General features: G+C 43.0%; 1 protein-coding gene across 2 annotated transcripts in view; it reads right to left on the bottom strand.

Moving 5' to 3' along the window:
• Positions 1 to 1,927: 1,927 nt before the first annotated feature.
• Positions 1,928 to 21,781, bottom strand: part of LOC139367233 (kinesin-1 heavy chain) — a 44,045-nt gene continuing 24,191 nt past the window's right edge. Inside the window, exons 7-25 of one of the 2 annotated variants that reach the window (XM_071105457.1) lie at positions 19,900 to 19,987; positions 19,250 to 19,374; positions 16,766 to 16,870; positions 16,184 to 16,329; positions 15,207 to 15,355; positions 14,664 to 14,854; positions 14,186 to 14,254; positions 9,554 to 9,760; positions 9,102 to 9,245; positions 8,667 to 8,855; positions 8,331 to 8,448; positions 8,045 to 8,100; positions 7,659 to 7,768; positions 7,379 to 7,480; positions 7,048 to 7,180; positions 6,443 to 6,547; positions 5,936 to 6,152; positions 4,470 to 4,600; positions 1,928 to 4,050 (exon numbers count right to left, since the gene is read on the bottom strand). In XM_071105457.1, coding sequence (XP_070961558.1) covers positions 4,482 to 4,600; positions 5,936 to 6,152; positions 6,443 to 6,547; positions 7,048 to 7,180; positions 7,379 to 7,480; positions 7,659 to 7,768; positions 8,045 to 8,100; positions 8,331 to 8,448; positions 8,667 to 8,855; positions 9,102 to 9,245; positions 9,554 to 9,760; positions 14,186 to 14,254; positions 14,664 to 14,854; positions 15,207 to 15,355; positions 16,184 to 16,329; positions 16,766 to 16,870; positions 19,250 to 19,374; positions 19,900 to 19,987 — 2,373 coding nt within the window. In that variant the 3' untranslated portion in view covers positions 1,928 to 4,050; positions 4,470 to 4,481. The remainder of the gene's footprint in view (positions 4,051 to 4,469; positions 4,601 to 5,935; positions 6,153 to 6,442; positions 6,548 to 7,047; positions 7,181 to 7,378; positions 7,481 to 7,658; positions 7,769 to 8,044; positions 8,101 to 8,330; positions 8,449 to 8,666; positions 8,856 to 9,101; positions 9,246 to 9,553; positions 9,761 to 14,185; positions 14,255 to 14,663; positions 14,855 to 15,206; positions 15,356 to 16,183; positions 16,330 to 16,765; positions 16,871 to 19,249; positions 19,375 to 19,899; positions 19,988 to 21,781) is intronic. The other variant, XM_071105458.1, reaches the window with a different exon arrangement.

Genomic DNA, 21,781 nt, shown 5'->3' with positions numbered 1-21,781 from the left:
GTAATGGCAAATATAATTGTCTGGTGATCTTCAAGACTGAGCTCCATAAAGAGCTCATATTAATGAATAATTTACGATCTCAGTTTCTTGAGTCACCCACCATCTGTTACTGTCCAAATCTGTGACAGACATTTCAAGAATGCCCCCACAAATATCTAATGATTGAATAATAGATTATGGGGGATTTAGGATTTGCGATATTAGAATGCCTTTCTTTCTTAGTCCTGGTACAGCTGACCGAGTAAAACAAATACTGAAAACACAAGACCAAAATGTACAATAATTTGAATTTCACTCGTCAGATGCCGTTATTCTAGTATTTAGGGCTCCCGAGTGGCGCAGAGGTCTAAAAGCACTGAATCTCAGTGCTAGAGGCGTCGCTACAAACCCTGGTTCGATGCCGGGCTATATCACAACCGGCCGTGATCGGGAGTTCCAAAGAGCCGCGCACAATTGGTCCAGCGTCGTCCGGGTTAGGGGAGGATTTGACCGGGTTAGGCCGTCATTGTAAACTACTGACTTGCCTCGTTAACTAAAATAAAATGTGACAGTACCAAAGCGTGCTCTGCTGGTATGAATGGGCCAGTGCATCCAACAGCCCATTGAATGAAAGTAACCTACTGGTAGTAATGGGCAATCATTTTTTTTCTCACATATACTGTTTTATCAAAAGGTGTAGTGACTCATATGAGATATGGATCCCATATGCGAGTTAAAACTCCAACCACAAAGGGGAACGCTCATTTTTAACAGTAAGCAGGTGAATCAACTTGACACTGTTCTCTAACGGAACCCAAACCGGGTGCGCCATCATGCATAAATGTATTTTGTCCCCCCACACCAAACGCGATCACAACACTAAGGTTAAAATATCAAAACAAACTCTGAACCAATTACATTCATTTTTGGACAGGTCGAAAAGCATTAAACATGTATGGCAATTAAGTTAGCTAGCTTGCACTTGCTAGCTAATCTGTCCCTTTTAGCTAGCTAATTTGTCCTGAGATATGAACATTGATTTGTTATTTTACCTGAAATGCACAAGGTCCTACACTCCGCCAATTAATCCAAACATAAAACAGTCAACCGAATTGTTTCTAGTCATCTCTCCTATTTCCAGGCTTTTTCTTCTCTTAACTTTATATTGCGATTGGCAACTTTCATATATTAGATGCATTACCGCCACTGACCTTGATCGTCTCAGTTACCCACGTGGGTATAACCAATGAGATGGCACGTGGGTACCTGCTTCTATAAACCGATGGGAGAGGCAGGACTTGCAGCGGGATCTGCTTCACAAATAGAACTGACTTCTATTCTAGCCCTTCTACTGACTTGCCCCAACGCATTCACTCGTTGGTGCAAGCGAGCAGTGTGGGTACAATAATTGAATAACAGATTTCTAAATGTATTTTGCAACGCTTGCCACACGATGGAGTGGTGTAGTCAGCCTGTAACAGAAATATAACTGACTTCTATTTTAGCCCTTGACAACGCAGATGCATGTTGGCGCGCCAGCAGTGTGGATGCAATAATTTTATATAGATATCAAAATGTATTTTGCAATGCGAGCGGTGTAGTCAGCCTGTAAGATTTGCGGAATTTCCTGTTCACTTCAGTTCTCAATTATTGCCCCTTGGAGAGCGTTACCTTCCCTTTCCTGATGAAACAAACGTTGACCATAATAAATGAGTAAGCAGTGCACTTCTCTGAGACTATTGGTTTCATCTCCAGGGTAAAAACTTGGGAACCAGGGCTACAGAAAGCATTTGATAATGCTATGGTAGACTGCAATGCATCAATTTCCCTAGGGTTATATATAAAATACACACCATTTATCATAAAGACAACGCTAACCATTCTAACAAGAAAGACCCCATGAGTTCAGACAATCATTTGATTTACAACCCAAAGACAGAACTCCAGCGATGCTTCACTTGTTTTATTATTTTTGTTGCAGAAAAGGAACAGAAATGGCATTTAATAGCTCCTTAAGGGAAGGTTACAGTTATAATCCAGGATACATTTAAAAAGTGCTTTAGGTTAAATCTCAACTTCAAAGATTACATCCTGATAATGATAAATGACAAACCAAAAGTCAGGAGACTTTCAATAACAATGGTAAACAAAACAAAAAACATAATTTAGGAAGTAAAAAACAAATAGTCCAAACCTCATACCCTACCTACAGCCAGCACAGCAGTAAATAACTCATAGGTGGCATCCATCTACTGTAGTACAGGAAGGATGGTGTTATGAAGACTGACTACTTGGATAAGACACAGGCTCCGTTCCTATATCTGCATTAGCATACCACTTAGAATGTAATCTCATTCACTAGACACTTCCTCCCAATGCGAAATTAGGAGGAGACAAGGTTACTTAGAATGAAGCAATGCAGTGTATTTTGGACATTGGAGTGTAGCCGCATATCTGAATTCACCACCCCAAGCAAGCCCGGCCTCGTTAGCCTGTGCAGTGTTATGTCAGAATATGAAAAAGTTGAGTTGTTGAATAGTCGGTGACTCATGTTGACAGATTTGGGCACACAGACAAAGAAAAAAGTTGAAAAATAAAGGAAAAACAGAAAATGTATCCAATGTATGCCCAAACTATCAACTATGTATAGGCAGTAGGCACAGAAACAAAATTTGCACACATCAAAATAAACAAACAAATTGGTCAAACTCAAGTGTGGAGGTAAATATTTCATGGCCCCTTGTCTCTCAAACAATTCCACAAAGACCAATGGAAAATCAAGTTATCCCATTTCTTTAATTTCGTTGCAGGACATTTGTGTAAACGTCATCTTCCAGATAGATCATTTTCATTTAATAGATGCAGTGGAGGGATAGCTGGCACAGTGCCAAAAAATCATCAACTTGCGAAATGCATCAAGGAACTCATGATCAGACCTGATCAATCAACCATTTAGAACCATATTTTTGGTCCAAAGAAGCAACCCTTCCACTGATATTATTTTCTCTTCATTGATAGGACACATGGGTGTGGCATTTTCGCAGTTTTTCCCAAATGGCATACAAGTCACTTGCATATGCTAATATTGATATACATAGCTAAGGAACCTAGCAGTTCGACCATTATAATTTCATCATACATTATATCAACATTGACTGGATATCTTGGACATAGGTATGATATTGAAGCAGCTTAATTTTCTAATACATGACAAAATTGACATTTTTTTGCATTTGCGTGCCATTCTTCACAGTTCTTTAAAAACTGGACGACTCACATGGCACCCTATTCCCCATTTAGTGCACTACCTTTGACTAGACTCTGGTCAAAACTTAGTTCACTATAAAAAAGGGAATAGGGTGACACTTTTTTTTGTCAATCACTGGTGCATGGTCCTGAAGATGTGCTCTACTACAGCATTTTAGCCCAAAAAGAAACAAATGTCCAAGTGAAGAGAAAACAGTTCAGTGCTCATTCTAACTGTACAATAGAGGCCAGTAGTGTGTTTTTACACCTTTAAACTTTAAAATACGTTTTTTGATCTAGACAGGAGGGATACTTTGATGATATAACTGTACATAAAAATCAGGCTAGGATGCTTCTCAACGGATTCCAACCTTTTAGTGTGTTATTTGTTTTTAGAGAACCTGCGACGACATATTTAAACTTGGCACAATGCACTCAATTCTTTTAGGACATTAATGGACAAACTGCTGTGCGATAGATAAAATGGAAGAGCTTACGCATGATTAATTAATTACATGTTCATTTCGCCAGGCGCCAAGATTGCACCATTTATTTTGTTTTGTTTGTTCTCTGTCCGTGTTCTCTTTTGTTTTGTAAGGAAACCAATTTCATTCATACATGAAAACAAAAATAATAATGAAAAAGAACTGTACAGCCTGTGTCTATTTCTTACATATATATATATATATATCGTATACATATATAAATAAACATTGATACTGGAAGAATTGTCCCATGTGACAGTTCTGTCAAGTGGAATGCCAGCTCCTGTGGGTGATCTTTGTATCTTCATCTGACTGTGATCATGTTTATCTTCTTCAGAAGCTGACGGAAAGAGACAGAAGACAAAATAATTGGAGAAAAATAATTACTAAATGTGAGCTCTGCTGCCATCTCTGGCTTGGCTATAAAACAGGGTCATGTTCAGTAGGGCACACCGAAGTAAAAACGTTTTGCAACAGAAAATTGATATCTGTGTCCTTATTGGACACATTCAGGCAGTGCCTTCCGGTTTCAAAATGTTTTCTCCAGTCCGAACAGAACTCCCTGAAATGCATTAGGTTGGCTCAGTACACAGAGGCCTTGGAAGAATCTGAATTGAAACTCTTCGCGTCCTCTCTCCTTGCCTCCTTTTCAAAACCTATTGGATGAGAAAGCCAGTGGTCCCTCGCCTTTGACCTTCTCTTCCAATGGGTTTTGAGATGGAGGCGAGAGGAGTATGCAATTGAGAAAAGGCCCTTGACTTACTTATCCACTCATTGCTTGGCCCCTCCTCCTCTGATGCCGGTGGGCTGGCTGTTGAAGAACCCTGTCCGGTTGACATTGGGGTGGGTGGGAGACGCCACAGGGGGCTGGCCAGGCCGAATGGGTTTGGCTGGGGAGGTCAGAGGCACAGAACTGGTTACATACCATCAAAGGAACACTACTGTCGTCATTATTTAGCGTCTGCTAAATTACCAAATGTACAAATGTTATGCATTTACATGTACCAGTATTACAGACCAATAAAAGCATCAGTCCTAGATTATAATCAGGCAAAACAGAGGAAAGATTTCTCTGAATAAAAAGCTAGCATTTAACCTTTAAAACAGTGTGTGAATATGTACACTACATGACTAGAAGTATGTGGATACCAGCTCGACAAACAGCTCATTCCAAAATCATGGGCATTAATATGGAGTTTGTCACCCCTTTGCTGCTATAACAGTCTCCAATCTTCTGGGAAGGCTTTCCACGAGATGTTGGAACATTGCTGAGGGGACTTGCTTCCATCCAAACCACAAAAGCATTAGTGAGGTCGGCAACTGATGTTGGGCGATTAGGCCTTGCTCGCTTGTATGCTGTAGAGTTAAGATTTCCCTTCACTGAAACTAGTCCCAACTATGAAAAACAGCCCCAGACTATTATTCCTCCTCCACCTAACTTCACAGTTGGCATTATGCATTGGGGCAGGTGGGGCATTCTCCTGGCATCCGCCAAACCCAGATTTGTCCGTCAGACTGCCAGATGAGGAAACGTGATTCATCACTCCAGAGAACGTGTTTCCATTGCTCCAGAGTCTAATGGCGGCAAGCTTTTACACCACTCCAGCCGACGCTTGGCATTGCGCATGGTGATGTTAGGCTTGTGCGGCTGCTCGGACATGGAAACCCATGTCCCGACAAACAGTTATTGTGCTGATGTTGTTTCCAGAGGCAGTTTGGATCTCGGTTGCGAGTGTTGCAACCGAGGACAGACGATTACTAAGCGCTATGTGCTCCAGCACTCTGCGTTCCCGTTCTGTGAGCTTGTGTGGTCTACCACTTCATGGATGAGCCTTTGTTGCCCCAAGACATTTCCACTTCACAATAACAGCACTTATAGCCATGGAGATTGCATGGCTGTGTGCTCAATTTTATACACCCTCAACGGGGAATCACTGATCTTGTTGTGTGTGTGTTTTACAGGGTGAAACACTAATGTGACGGAAACAATCCTTTACGTAATCTCGTAACTATGTACACATATGCAGGCATAGAGACACAATCACACGCATGAATTCACACACACTATATATACACATGTGGACACCACTTCAAATTAGTGTATTTCACCGTAAATAGCAAAATACACTAATTTGAATGGGTGGCCACATACTTTTGTATATATAGTTGTGTGTGTGCGAATTCATGTGTGTGATTTTATGCATGCATATGTGTATGTTCCTCACCGATCTGAGCAGAGTGGCCCCTCCTGGCCATGTTCTTGGCCCTGACGGCCTCTTTGATGCGGTCCACCTCCTGCTGGTAGCGTTTGCGGTCGCGTGCGGCGTTCTCTTTGGCCTCCTTCAAGGCCGACTCCAAGGCCTTGACCCGTTCAGCCGTAGCACGCAGACGCTTCTCCAGTTTAGGAAGCTCACAGCGCAGGTCTGCATTATCACGCACCAGCTAGAGGAAGAAGAACAAGAGGAGAGAGAGAGAGATGCCGTAACTAATTAATTATTTCAGTCACATTAGTGGTCTCTTGTATCTTTTCAATTTCTGAAGAATATTTGTATTGACAGAAGAGTACACGTATCTTGAGAATAATTTGGCATGTCTGCGTCTTCTATTACATTAAAAGGGCTGTGGTCTGTACTGGCTTACTGACTTTAATAAACCACACCATTCAATCACAGCAGGATACTTCTCTGCCATGGGAGCACTAACAACATATGTATTAAGGTGTGTTTGTTTACCTGTTTGTGGACCTTTGTAAGCTGTTCCAGGTTGTTCTCCAGAAAGGAGATCTTCTGTTTCTGAGCAGCACTGCCCCCTGTATCATCGGAGTCCATCTCAGCGCTCTGCAGAAAACATACATTATTACAGAACATTTACTTTTATTACACTTGTCATTCGCTCTGCATTTACGACACACACAAACACTCACATTTTCAGTGAAAGGCACCATTAAAGCCAAGTTTGAGTTTTAAATAACCATTGAGAAACAGTAATTAACATACCAAATTGTGCTTTTCACGGACCCATACACTTTCAATGCGGAATTGTGGTATGAAAACAACAAGCGTAGAAGAAAAAAAAGTCATATTTGTGATGCAACAGAGCTGATAAGAGACGGGGTATGACTTAAAGGAGAAATCTGCATTTCAAACAATAAAAGCATACCCCGCCACTGTTTTGTTAAAAAGCTAGACCACGCTATGGATACAAGGACTGACCATCCATGATATCAAAATTATACTTCTAACCATGTGGAGGCTATACTGTGGTTGTTCACTGGGGGGGGGGTGCAGCTCTCGCTCTTCAAGTTAAAAGCTTGTAAAAAGCTAACACTGTGTTGTACCTTCTTGACTCTGGTAGCCAGGTCCTGAACAAACAGTTTTCTGAGGTTGTGGAGAGTCTGGAGCTCCTTAGCCACAGTCTCCTCCAGTCCCTTCAGATCTTGTCTGGCCTGCTCTCTCCTGTCCTGCATCACCCTGTAAAACACACACACACAACCAGATCAGTGATTCTGCATTGCCACATCACAGCTTTTCATATGCTTGCAGACATTGGTGATTAGTTTATTCTAATTTATCCGGGCTAATCATTTAAGAACAAATGATAGTGTGTGAATATAGATGGTGTATGTACGATGGCAACTGGGTAAGGCATCTGGATGGGTGGTTACGTACGTGAGCTCGTGAAGCTTGCGGCTCTTGTCCTGGTCGGTGGATTTGAGTTTCTCGTGCTCCACCCGCAGACGCTCCTGTTCCAGCATGATCTTCTGGTTCAGACTGGAGAGAGAGAGAGACAAATAGAGATAGTGAGACAAAGCCAGCAACTAACTAACAATGTTGCACTAACAATGTGACATGTTGCATATGTCGTGCGTGTGATGGGCCTCATGGAATTGTGTGTGTGTCTGCGCATGCGTGCGCTGTGTGTGTGTGTGTGTGTTATGTGTTCCCATACTCCTGGAGCTCAGTGATGAGTTTCTCCTTGTTGTCCAGCTCATCTCTCAGGCTGCTGATCTGTTTCTGATGGGCCTCACGGTGAGACTGGATCTGATGCTCAACTGCCTCCTAGCAACAAACACATACAACTAGTTACCAACAAATACATTAGAAAGGAGTACCAACACAAAATATGGTATTTTAAGCAGAAACTTTTATAGATGTCAACGTTAACAAAGATATATATTGAGTGTATTTGGCACATACAGGAATCAAACATACAATAATGGATAATATTCTACAAATATACAAATGATCACCAACAAAAAGTTTATATAATCGAAATGATCGGTTATTAAGATTTGAAAGAATAGCCTGTCTGGAGAAATCCACTGTTGGTCATACCTTGACTTCGGTGGCAGTTTGGACCTCATTTTCCTTCTCCATAGCCTGAACTTTCTCTGCATGGGGAGAAACATGAGATGGGTGTCAGCAACCTTTTCACCAGTAGATGGTGGAAGACTGTTGAAAAGCTAGGTGTCAAATGTGTCCATGGTTTTGTAGAAATAACATCAAAATACACATTTCAATAAGGAATTTGTGATGTGCCTTGTTGGGGAAAGGTCCTCAAAGCAAAAGAGGGATGGGATCTTCCTGTTTGGATAGGATAAATAAAATAATTTGTAGTCACCCTGAGCGCTGATCTTGACTAGTTCCTCATTCAAAGAGTCTACGTTCTCCTCCAGCTGTCTTTTCTTCTGCTCCACGTTCTGAAGGTACTCTGTCAGGGACTTGATCTTAGCCTCGTGCTGAGGGGGAATTAAAATGGAGCAATGCATTGAACCAGGGTTGGAGTCGATTCCATCAAGTAGTAAACTGTAATCCGGATCCCAATGTTCCTCATTGCTTTTAATTCACTGAATTGAAATAAAAATCGACCAAGAGAAGTGACTACATTTTGATTTGAACGACAGCCACCCCCATGACACCTTCTCTCAAGCCCTCTATCCCAGGTGACAATGCTTACCTGCGAGATGCGTAGCTGACAGGAGGCCAGCTCCTTCTCGTTCTCGTCCATCTTCTCGTTGCTCTCGGCCTGAGTGCTCTCCAGCTGCTTGCTGCGTTTCACCATGGTCTTCACCTCCGACTTCATCTTACTGATGTACAGACGTGCCACCGTGAACTCCTCGTCTATCAGTCCACTGCCCTCTTGTTGCTGGAGAAGGGGGGGGTGTAAAGGCACAAATGTAAGACTCAAATGTCATAGCGCAAAAGACATGCATCAGATATAGTGTACCCAAAGCATAGTTAAGGATGAAGTTACTAATGTTTGGGATGAGGTTAATTGGTATATACAGTACACGAGCCACAAACTCCCACTCTTCAGGATTCCCCAAAAAGTACCCCAATACTGGGCTTCGCTTCCACGATTGGCTGGCATGGCGAGGAATGACGATGCTACCTTGATGTCATTGCTGCCCACAGCGATGCCGATCTCAGCCAGATCTTTGAGCAGCGATGACATCATCTCAGTGACCCTCTTCTTCTGGTGGTTGGTCATCTCCTTCAGCTTCTGCAGCTCAGAGTCGATGGACACCAGGATACTCTGAGGACGACAACAAAGGACAAGTTCAGTTCCAGACACTTTTGGTTTTCATCCTCCCTTTCTAATCCTGGACTGAATTACACCTGGAACACTAGCTGAGTGAACAGCAAATCAGTGAAAACCAGCAGGCTTTCTTACCTAGTGTCAGTAGTTGGCATACGACATAAGTACATCATAGGATTTCACATTCCTAAAATCTCTTGGGTTTAGATTATGAATGACTTCTCGCCAATTTCTGGTTGAAAGTAGAGAGGAATGAAAGACATTTTTAAAAAGTTAGACCTATTGGAAAATGGCTTCCTTCTCACCGATTTCTGGTTAAGCTCCTCGCTGAGAGCCTCAAACTCCTTAGTCTTGTCCTCCACCTCCTGGCTCTTCTGGTCATAGTTAACAGCCAGCTCCTCCAGGGCCTGCAGCACCTCCTTCACCTCCTCCTTAGACGCCTCATTTTCGGACTGCAGACGGTTCAGCTCTACCTGCAGGTTGTCGTGGTCGCGACGTGATGAGGCCAGCAGCTGGAGAAGGAACACAAATTCAAAGACAGAGCTATGGATACAAGGACTGACCATTCAAGAATATGTATAGTTCTAACAATGTAATTATTCACCTTCACATTGTTTACAAACAAAGGAATAAAAAACTTAGTTTGGGTTCTGATGGGGTAAGAGTCAAACTAAGCATGTATAAATTATATTTTTCCAAGATTGAATGGCTATATATATCATTACATTTAAATTCCAAAAACGGATGTAGCAACTGCAGATTGCTGCTTAAAAATTAAATGTATCGCAGCTATCCCAGGACACCTCTTCTCTCATCTCCATCTATGTGAGCTAGCTAGAGCCAAAACCTTGAGTGTTGGCGATGAACCTCATACTAGTCTCTAAGGATCTGAATCACAACGACACAGTGGATGAGTCCTAAATGGTACCCTATTCCCTAAATATTGCACTACTTCAGACCTATGAGCCCTATGGGCCACAGGAGGTAGGTGGCACCTTAACCAGGGAGGACGGGCTCATGGTAATGGTTGGAGCAGAATGGGTGGAATATCAATATCAAATACGCCAAACAAATGGTTTCCGGACAACTGTGTGATCATGCTCGCCGTAGACGACGTGAGCAAGCCCTTTAAACAGGTCAACCTTCACAAGGCCAGACGAATTACCAGGACGTGTGATCCAAACGAGCTGGCAAGTGTGGTCGGTGACATTCACAACCTCTCCCTGATTGACTCTGTAACACCTCCATGTTTCAAGCAGACCACCATAGTCTGTGCCCAAGAAAGCAAAGGTAACTTGCTTAAATGATTACCGCCTCGTAGCACTCACGTCGGTAGCCATGAAGTGCTTGAAATGCTGGTCATGACTCACATCAACACCATTTTCCCGGAAACCCTAGACCCACTAATTCACATACCACCCCAACAGATCCACAGATGACGCAATCTCAATCACACTCCACACTGCCCTTTCCCACCTGGACAAACACCTTGGTTAGAATGCTGTACATTGACAACAGCTCAGCGTTCAAAACCATAGTGCCCACAAAGCTCATCACTAAGCTAAGGACCCTGGGACTAAACACATCCCTCTGCAACTGTATCCTGGACTTCCTGATGGGCAGCCCCCAAGTGGTAAGGGTAGGCAACACCACACCTGCCACGCTGACCCTCAACACTGGGGCCTCTTCAAGGGTGTGTGCTCAGTCCACTCCTGTACTCCATGTTCACCCACGACTGCATGGCCAAGCACAACTCCAAAACCATAATTAAGTTTGCTCTCGACAACAGTGGTAGGTCTGATCACCAAAAACGATGAGACCTGGCAGTGTGAGCAAGACAAAGAAGTTGATCGTGGACTACAAGAAAAGGAGGGCCGAAAAGGCCCCCATTAATATTGACGGTATGTAGTGGAGCAGGTCGAGAGTTTTAAAGTTCAGTGTCCAAATCACCAACAAACTATCATGGTCCAAACACATCAAGATAGTTGTGAAAAGGGCAGGGCAAACCCTTTCTCCCCCCCAATATTTGGCACGGGTCCTCGGATCCTCAAAAGCGTCTACAGCTGCACCACCGAGGGCATCCTGAACGGTAGGATCACTGCCTGCTATGGCAACTGCTCGGCATGAGACCATAATGCACTATAAAGGGTAATGCGTATGGCGTAGTACATGACTGGGGCCAAGCTTCCTGCCATCCAGGACCAACAGTTGAAGTCGGAAGTTTACATACACTTAGGTCATTAAAACTAGTTTTCAACCACTCCACAAATTTCTTGTTAACAAACTATAGTTTTGGCAAGTCGGTTAGGACTTCTACTTTATGTATGACACAAGTCATTTTTCCAACAATTATTTACAGACAGATTATTTCACTGTATCACAATTCCAGTGGGTCAGAAGTTTACATACAGTAAGTTGACTGTGCCTTTAAACAGCTTTGAAAATTCCAGAAAATTATGTAATGGCTTTAGAAGCTTCTGATAGGCTAATTGACATCATTTGAGTCAATTGGAGGTGTACCTGTGGATGTATTTCAGGGCCTACCTTCAAACTCAGTGCCTCTTTGCTTAACATCACGGGAAAATCAAAAGAAATCAGCCAAGACCTGAGCGGAAAAAAACGGTAGACCTCCACAAGTCTGGTTCATCCTTGGGAGCAATTTCCAAATGCCCGAAGGCACCACGTTCATCTGTACAAACAATAGTATGCAAGTATAAACACCATGGGACCACACAGCCGTCATACCGCTCAGGAAGGAAACCCGTTCTGTCTCCTAGAGATGAACATACTTTGATGTGAAAAGTGCAAATCAATCCCAGAACAGCAAAGGTGCTGGAGGAAACAGGTACAAAAGTATCTATATCCACAGTAAAACGAGTCCTATATCGACATAACCTGAAAAGCTGCTCAGCATGGAAGTAGCCACTGCTCCAAAACCGCCATAAAAGAGCCAGACTACGGTTTGCAACTGCACATGGGGATGGAGAAATGTCCTCTGATCTGATGAAACAAAAATAGAACTGTTTGGCCATAATGACCATCGTTATGTTTGGAGGAAAAAGGGGGAGGCTTGAAAGCCGACCACCACCATCCCAACCGTGAAGCATGGGAGTGGCAGCATCATGTTGTGAGGGTGCTTTGCTGCAGGAGGGACTGGTGCACTTCACAAAATAGATGGCATCATGAGGTAGGAAAATTATGTGGATATATCTCATGACATCATGTTAAAGCTTGGTCGCAAATGGGTCCTCCAAATGGACAATGACCCAAAGCATGACAAAATGACTTAAGGACAACAAAGTCAAGGTATTGGAGTGGCCATCACAAAGCCCCAACGTCAATCCTATGGAAAATTTGTGGGCAGAACTGAAAAAGCGTGTGTGAGCAAGGAGGCCTACAAACCGGACTCCGTTACACCAGCTCTGTCAGGAGGAATGGGCCAAAATTCATCCAACTTATTGTGGGAAGCTTGTGGAAGGCTACCGGAAACGTTTGACCCAAATTACACAATTTAAAGGCAATGCTACCAAATACTAATTGAGTGTATGTAAACTTCTGACCCACTGGGAATTTGATGAAAGAAATAAAAGCTGAAATATATCACTATATTATTCTGACATTTCACATTCTTAAAATAAAGTGGTGATCCTAACTGACCTAAGACGGGGCATTTTTACAAGGATTAAATGTCAGGAATAGTGAAAAACGGAGTTTAAATGTATTTGGCTAAGCTGTATGTAAACTTCCGACTTCAACTGTATATACTAGGGAGTGTCAGAGGAAGGCCCCAAAAAATTGTCTTAGACTCCAGTCACCCAAGTCATAGACCGTTCTCTCTGGTACCGCACGGCAAGCTGTGCCGGAGCGCCAAGTCTAGGTCCAAAAGGCTCATTAACAGCTTCTACACCCAAGACATAAGACTGCTGAACAATTAATAATTAATAATACCTTGACTAACACATTGAATTTGTACTGGTATATAACCTTATTATTATTTTATTTTGTTATTTTTTATAACATTTTTTACTTTAGTTTACTTAGTAAATATTTAAACTTTATTTATTGAAGTGCATTCTTGGTTAAGGGCTTGTAAAGTAAGCATTTCACTGCAAGGTCTCTACACCTGTTGTAATCGGCGCATGTTACAAATAACATTTGATTTGTTTGAGTCCATTTGTTCTGGCCATTAATATGAGCCATCCTTCCCTCAGCAGCCTCCTGTGCTATGGGGCCTGGTCAAAAGTAGTGCACTATAAAGGGAATAGGGTGCCATTTGGGACACAGTCACTATCTGATTTAAATCTGTACCTTTGAAGAAGAGAACTACACAGGCTGACCAACTTACCACAGCCTCTCTTTAGTCTGATGAGGAAGTTCATTAAACTGTCACCAGCGTAAAACTAAAGTGGGCGCATCAGGTCAGGGTTACAGGAAAATCAGTAGTATGTAAATAATATGTAAACATAATCAAATATCCTCACTTTGCCTAAGTAATTGATTGATATGGTTTCTTCTCTGGCTTTGTAAAAGCCTAATGAGGGGGGAAAGGTGAAGCTCTCGCTTGTTAAAAGCTAACCTGCGATTGTGTTCAGTAGGGAGAAAACTTTTGAAACAGGTAGGTGGGAGGTACTTTCAATAGCAGAACATTATGCTATTTTGTGCCCTACTGAACAAGACCCACACCTGTTATTAATTCCCTACTCAGAATATTCATCTGTAATTAAAATCCAGCCTACCAAAAGCTGAGATGAGAGTGTTAGATTCTACCCAGGCTGAGTGGTGCCTCTTTAATCCTGCTGTGTCCGGGCTAACCGTCAGCTAACAGTCTGACCCCTCAGACGGGCCTGTACAGGCAGACTAATGGCATTGTTAACAGAGCAGGAGGGCTGGAGGAACGCGGCGTGCGTATATGCGTTTGTGGTAGCAAGGGGTCTCACCTCTTCCTGGTCCAGCATCTGCTGCTTTAGTTTCTCTGCCAGCTGGCTCTGCTGGTTGATCTCATCATCCTGATGGAGAGAAGAGAGAGAGGGGGAGGGGTGTGTTAATACCAAAGTGTTCTCATCTCAAATCATCAGCAAAACATATTTTAAAGGTAGACTCAGCATTATGGCGTTGCCACGAGCAGGACCACAGATATTACAATGAGCACGATGCAAGACTTCACTCTCACACAGAGTATCTGCGCATGTGCACAGGTTTGCTTATCGCTGCTACAACGTGGTAGCTACGGGAACAAAACAGCAGACAAGTAGAACCTTGCACTTCAACGCTCTTAGTTGCTGCGGAAATTGTGCATCTACGTCATCGCACTGAATCTACCTTTAAATGACTACCTCATGAAAATCTTTCTGGCACCTCAGTGTACAAGGTCACACTGTCTGTCTAGCAAGTTGCCAAGTGGCTCTGCTACCTCACCTTATCATCCAGCTGCTTGTAGAGTTTAGACAGCTCAGCCTCACACTTCTCCTTCTCTGCGTCGGTCAGTTTAACCCCTGGAATGTTGGGTGAGGGGGCCATCTTCTCATTGTTCACCACGTTGTCTAGAGCCTGGACCTCAGCGTTAGCCTTCTCCTTGTCAAACTGCTCCTCCACCGGCACACTCTCACCTATAGGGGCAGCACAGAGGGAGGGAAAGAGGAAGAGAGGGAGCCATGGAGAGGATGGAGACAGACAGGGTTAGAAACAAAAGTAAACTTCTGTGTTATCTTCAACATGTAGACTACTTCCTGGTTTGTCGTCATTAGTGCATACCGTAGCAAACTATTTTGCAACGGAAGCAGTTTACTCTAAACACGGTTTACATTGTAAAACTTTTGCTACGGTGTGCAGTACACTAATTAATTACAACCCTGTTCAATCCTAAAATACAGACATGAGCGTGATTCATGGAATTATCAGTAATCTTTGAACACTAACTAAATATCGATTTATGGTTTCTATATTTTTTTTCTCTCATACCATTTCTCCAGCGGTTGAGTTCGTTCTCCAGCCAGGTGACGGTGCCCCTCAGGGTTGTGTTCTTCGCCTTCTCTCTTTCATACTTTTTCTTCCACTGTTCTGCCGTCAGCTCCACATTCAGACACACTGTGTTCTTAATGGTCTTAGCTCTGTCACACACATACACAACAGTTAACTTTCTGATGTCACAAAACAAAGTGTCACCTTTGAGAGTGGGTGTGGCACTGGCAACCACCCATAAAGCGGATTAGCTGACATCAAGAAAACAATACGTGCAATTCAAATGGGGCAGAAGTCCGTGTGTTATGATTCTGGATGGCCAGAAAGCTAGCAACAATGACAAGAAGCTGCCATGTGGGGAATTGTAGGTGGCTTGTTTCAGCTAGTTTTGTCTTGTTCTTGAAATCATTTCTGATGTTATATCTACTCTAATATGGCTAAAATTCACTGTAATTATGTATTTGAGAGACAAGTGCTCATTATGCCAATGTATTTATGTTTTCAATAAAAACTGTGGACAAAATAGTTTATATTTCAACAATCCAAGCCAACCCCATCTGTTTTACCCCATAGTTGCACACGCATCGGTTTTGTTGCCAAAACAACCAACCCTCCTATAAAGCATAAACTGTGTAGACTGACCATAACAGCCATTGCTAACAATGTACCAACATTCAATTGCCATTTACAAAACTTACAACCCAATGGTGGTTCTTGGTCATATACAGCAGTGGTTCTCAATCTGGGGTTACAAGTACCCCTGGGGGTATGAGGACTATTCGAAAAGGATTATTGGGAAGATGAATAAAATGTTGGCTAAACATAGGTCTAGTAGTTGCAATCGGTTAAGGGGTACATAGCTAAAGGTGATTGGGGATCCCGGGTTGAGAAAACCCACGAATATATAGTTAAGTACAGAGGCTGAGACTGGTTGTGGGTCGTTTACAGTCCAGGGGCTGAGAGTATCCTGTACGTACCGCTGGCCGAACATCAGTGTGGACTTTGTCTCAGCTTCGTTGTAGGCGGAGGGCGAGGCACAGATGACCATGGTGGTCCTACAGTTACCACCCAGAGAGTCCTGCAGGATACGGGTCATCTTACTGTCTCTGTAAGGGACATAGGTCTGGAGAAAGGAGGGGAGAGGGACTTGAGCTTCAATCTAAAAACACTCATCACTTTGTTCCGGAGAATAATACTGAAAACCTGGGCTGAACTCTGTAATACAAGAGTAAATTGTACCGTGCACAGGTACTGAAAACCTAGATTACAAGTGTTTAGACATATGCGTGTATGACTTGTGTATGAGACACTCCTTTGATTCCTCCCATATTTTATCATTCGTTCCTAACTTGAAAATATCCTCATTAGAAAAATATGCTGATATTCTCCCTTCTGTTAGAACAGCTGTTTGTTGACACTGCGTCACAAATGACACCCTATAGTGTACTACTTTTGACCAGAGTTTGGTTAAGAAGAAGTTGACTATTTAGGGAATAGGGTGTCATTTACAGTCATTCTCCCCAGCCCAGAGGGAGCAGAGTGGTATTATGTTATCTCACCGAGCCTTCGGCAAGGGCAGAGATGACGTTGCCCAGCGCAGACAGGGATTTGTTGATGTTTTTAGCTTCTTCCAGCACCGCTCCCTCAGCTCCAGTTTTACCCACCTAGACACACAATTTTTAAGAGATCACAATCCAACACACAAGCCCTCATGACAACACTGGTACAAGACTATCACAGGGCATTACATCACCCAAAATTCTAAGAAACAGCATCTGTCCCAAATGGCACCCTATTCTTGATTTAGTGCACTATTCTTATGAAAAGTAGTGCATTATATAGGAAAAAGGGAGCCATTTGGTTGGGTTCCATATCTAACTCAGAAATCTTAAAGATACAGAACACTACAAATATTGATATTAATTTGAAACAAAAACAGATAACGAAAAAGGGAAACGAAGCATGTGAAAGGCTTTGCTTGAGGTTAGTGCCATCCTTTGGATTATGATCAGATTACTGCTGTTGTCGTGTGAGTAAGGAGTAACAACATATATGTGCTAAATAGGGTTGAATGGCGGGAACCCAGTTATCGATATTTACCGCCCAAAACACTTTTCCGGGACAAATAACTGCGAGACACCAGTAAATAATAAATGTATATAAACTGTATATAAACAGCATGACGTGAAATGGAACTTAAATGATATGCTATGACTAAATCTTGTTTCTCTGCAGTCTTCTCTCTGCATGATCAATAATCAACGCTCATGTGGGGAGTTTCTCCCATTCTTCTCTGCAGTTCCTCTAAAGCTCTGTCAGGTTGGATGGGGAGCGTCGCTGCACAGCCATTTTCAAGTCTCTCCAGAGCTGTTTGATGGGTTTCAAGTCCAGGACCTGGCTGGGCCACTCAATGACATTCAGAGACATTTCCCGAAGCTACTCCTGCATTATCTTGGCTGTGTGCTTAGGGTTGTTGTCTCTGTACTTTGCTCTGTTCATCTTTCCTTCGATCCTGACTAGTCATCCAGTCCCTTCCACTGAAAAACATCCCCACAGCATGATGCTGCCACCACGCTTCTCCAGATGTGACGCTTGGTATTCAGGCCAAAGAGTTCAATCTTTGTTTCATCAGACCAGAGAATCTTGTTTCTTATGGTCTGAGAGTCCTTTATTGCCTTTTGGCAAACTCCAAGCAGGCTGTCATGTGCCTTTTACTGAAGAGTGTATTCCGTCTAGACACTATACCATAAAGCCATGATTGGTAGAGTGCTGCAGAGACGGTTCTCTTTCTGGAAGTTTCTCCCATCTCCACAGAGGAATTCTGGAGCTCTGTCAGAGTGACCATCGGGTTCTTGGTCACCTCCCTGACCAAGGCCCTTCTCCCCGATTGCTCAGTTTGGCCGGGCGGCCAGCTCTATGAAGAGTCTTGATGGTTCCAAACATAGTCCATTTAAGAACGATGGAAGCCACTGTTCTTGGGGACCTTCAACGCTGCAGAAGTGTGTTGGTACCCTTCCCCAGATCTGTGCCTCCTGTCTCAGAGCTCTAGGAACAATTCCTTCAACCTCATGGCTTGGTTTTTGCTCTGACATGCACTGTCAACTGTGGAACCTTAAATATATACACACACACACACACAGGTGTGCGCCTTTCCAAATCCTGTCCAATCAATTGAATTTACCACAGGTGGTCTCCAATCAAGTTGTAGAAACATCAAGAATGATCAATGGAAACAGGATGCACCAGAGATCAATTTCGAGTGTCATAGCAAAGGGCCTGAATACTTATATAAAGGTATTTCATTTTTCATTCAATTTAAATTTATACAAATATTTTTTTTTCGCTTTGTCATTATGGGGTAGTGTGTAGATTGATGAGGGAAAAAACAATTTATTCAATTATAGAATAAGGCTGTAAAGTAACAAAATGTGGATAAAGTCAAGGGGTCTGAATACTTTCCAAACTCTCTGGTTTTGGCGGGAAAAAACAGGAGTAAAACAACTTATTTTCAAGATGGAACATTTGTAAAATACCGGGAAAATATTCAACCCTCATGCTAAAGATGTGGCATAAGTAGCCGTTTCCGAGCCAGAACTGCTCATAGGACAGGATCTGATCTCCTATTTCTGTACTTTGAGGCAGGCAGCTTGAGATACTAGCTAGTTGTGGCAGACTAGCTAGTTATGACCAAATGTTCAGATCAATAGCTGCCTGCTAGGCCATATCTACAGTAGGAGAAAGCAGGCATTGTGCAAAAGTGAATGTGTTGAACTTGGAACACCAAGATGGAGACAAAGGGAGGAACCAGAGGAAACGTATACGGAGGATGAAAAGGCTTATGCTCCATCCCCATTTTCCACAAGTGTGCACCTGCACTCTCCTTGTCATGCATTTAAAAGGATTGGTATAAGCACTGGCTGGACTGAGTTACCACCATTGTAAAAATCCATGCCCGAATTGGGCAATTGCACACTTCTGGAAAATAGTGAATGATCAAAACGCAGACACAGAAAGGCACAGAGAAAGAAAGGATGTAGACATACTTTTTCGCTACCGGCCAGATCGACAAGGTAGAGCTTGCCGCTGAGTTTCTGCTCTGTAGCAGTGTTCTCCTGCTTCACGTTGATCTGGAAGATACTGTGACTTCTGGAGCTGTGCTCATTCATGTCTATAAAAACACACATACGTTAACACAATATAACAAATATATTGCTAACAGAAACAAAGAACTTGATGGCCATGATTCTGTGAGGAATCTAATGAATTAATGTGTATTTATAAAAGTCTACATTAAGAACATATTTGATTGCTAGCATCATTGTCATAATCTTTCACTTTCAGTTGAAAGGACTGCTCAGTAATGTTTTATTTTCAAGAGAAAACTAGCTTAGTACAAGTATTACTGTGTATATTAACTTGTGTCTACAGATTTTCATGATTCCTGGTCAGGAAAACGCCTGGTCCTAATTATGCAACGGCTGTGTAATTGCATCCTAAATGGCACCCTGTTCACTAAATAGTGGATTACTTTTGACCACACCCCTATGGACCCTGGTCAAAAATAGTCACTATAAAGAGAAAAAGGTGTCATTTAGGACGTGGCTTGGTAGATCAGGAGATGCAGGCTAAGGATCATAATGAACCCATGAGTAGCAGGCGGGACTGAAACGGTCCCAGTGTTGGACTGACTCACTTGTGACGGCCACGTGTCGGTTGGATTTGCCCTCGTCAATAGTATCCATGACCTCCTCGGGGCTGCAAACAAAGCGCTCGGTACACCCCTGGGGACACAAGGAACCAAGGAACCACTGTGATTTAACATGGTAGACAAAGAGACGATTATGATGAAAAACTTAGATAACATTGACATTAAAGTTGCGGATAATCAGGAAGTTATATCGGTATTGTAAAGTGCTTTGACTTTCTCCAACCCACAAATAGGATGCATCCGAAGTAGTACTATTTCCTATATAAAGTGCACTACTTTTGACCAGCGTCCACAAATCCAGAAGTAGTGCACGACAAAGGGAATAGGGTATCATTTAAGACGCACACATCTACAGATGTCTTACCATTTCATCCACCTGACCAACCAACCGTTTCATGGATCCATCTATGGTACCATTTACCAGTGCATTCGGAAAGTATTCAGACCCCTTGACTTTTTCCACATTAGGTTACAGCCTTATTCTTTTCTTTTTTCTCACCTTTAATTAACCAGGTAGGCTAGTTGAGAACAAGTTCTCATTTGCAACTGGCCAAGATAAAGCATAGCAGTGTGAACAGACAACACAGTTACACATGGAGTAAACAATTAACAAGCCAATAACACAGTAGAAAAAAAAAAGAGAGTCTATATACAGTGTGCAAAAGGCATGAGGAGGTAGGCGAATAATTAAAATTTTGCAGATTAACACTGGAGTGATAAATGATCAGATGGTCATGTACATGTAGAGATATTGGTGTGCAAAAGAGCAGAAAAGTAAATAAATATAAACAGTACAGGGAAGAGGTAGGTAAAATTGGGTGGGCTATTTACAGATAGACTATATACAGCTGCAGCGATCGGTTAGCTGCTCAGATAGCAGATGTTTGAAGTTGGTGAGGGAGATAAGTCTCCAACTTCAGCGATTTTTGCAATTCGTTCCAGTCACAGGCAGCAGAGAACCGGAACGAAAGGCGGCCAAATGAGGTGTTGGCTTTAGGGATGATCAGTGAGATACACCTGCTGGAGCGCGTGCTACGGGTGGGTGTTGCCATCGTGACCAGTGAACTGAGATAAGGCGGAGCTTTACCTAGCATGGACTTGTAGACGACCTGGAGCCAGTGGGTCTGGCGACGAATATGTAGCGAGGGCCAGCCGACTAGAGCATACAGGTCGCAGTGGTGGGTGGTATAAGGTGCTTTAGTAACAAAACGGATGGCACTGTGATAAACTGCATCCAGTTTGCTGAGTAGAGTGTTGGAAGCTATTTTGTAGATGACATCGCCGAAGTTGAGGATCGGTAGGATAGTCAGTTTTACTAGGGTAAGTTTGGCGGCGTGAGTGAAGGAGGCTTTGTTGCGGAATAGAAAGCCGACTCTAGATTAGATTTTCGATTGGAGATGTTTGATATGAGTCTGGAAGGAGAGTTTACAGTCTAGCCAGACACCTAGGTACTTATAGATGTCCACATATTCTAGGTCGGAACCTCCTTCTCTCTTTCTCTCTCTCGGAGGACCTGAGCCCTAGGACCATGCCCCAGGACTACCTGACATGATGACTCCTTGCTGTCCCCAGTCCACCTGGCTGTGCTGCTGCTCCAGTTTCAACTGTTCTGCCTTAATATTATTCGACCATGCTGGTCATTTATGAACATTTGAACATCTTGGCCATTTTCTGTTATAATCTCCACCCGGCACAGCCAGAAGAGGACTGGCCATCCCACATATGCTCTCTCTAATTCTCTCTTTCTTTCTCTCTCTCGGAGGACCTGAGCCCTAGGACCATGCCCCAGGAATACCTGACATGATGACTCCTTGCTGTCCCCAGTCCACCTGACTGTGCTGCTGCTCCAGTTTCAACTGTTCTGCCT

Source organism: Oncorhynchus clarkii, chromosome 15 (assembly GCF_045791955.1).
Source record: "Oncorhynchus clarkii lewisi isolate Uvic-CL-2024 chromosome 15, UVic_Ocla_1.0, whole genome shotgun sequence".
Taxonomy (NCBI): domain Eukaryota; kingdom Metazoa; phylum Chordata; class Actinopteri; order Salmoniformes; family Salmonidae; genus Oncorhynchus; species Oncorhynchus clarkii.
Note: the sequence above shows the minus strand (reverse complement) of the source record. Positions and strands in the feature narration are given on the sequence as shown.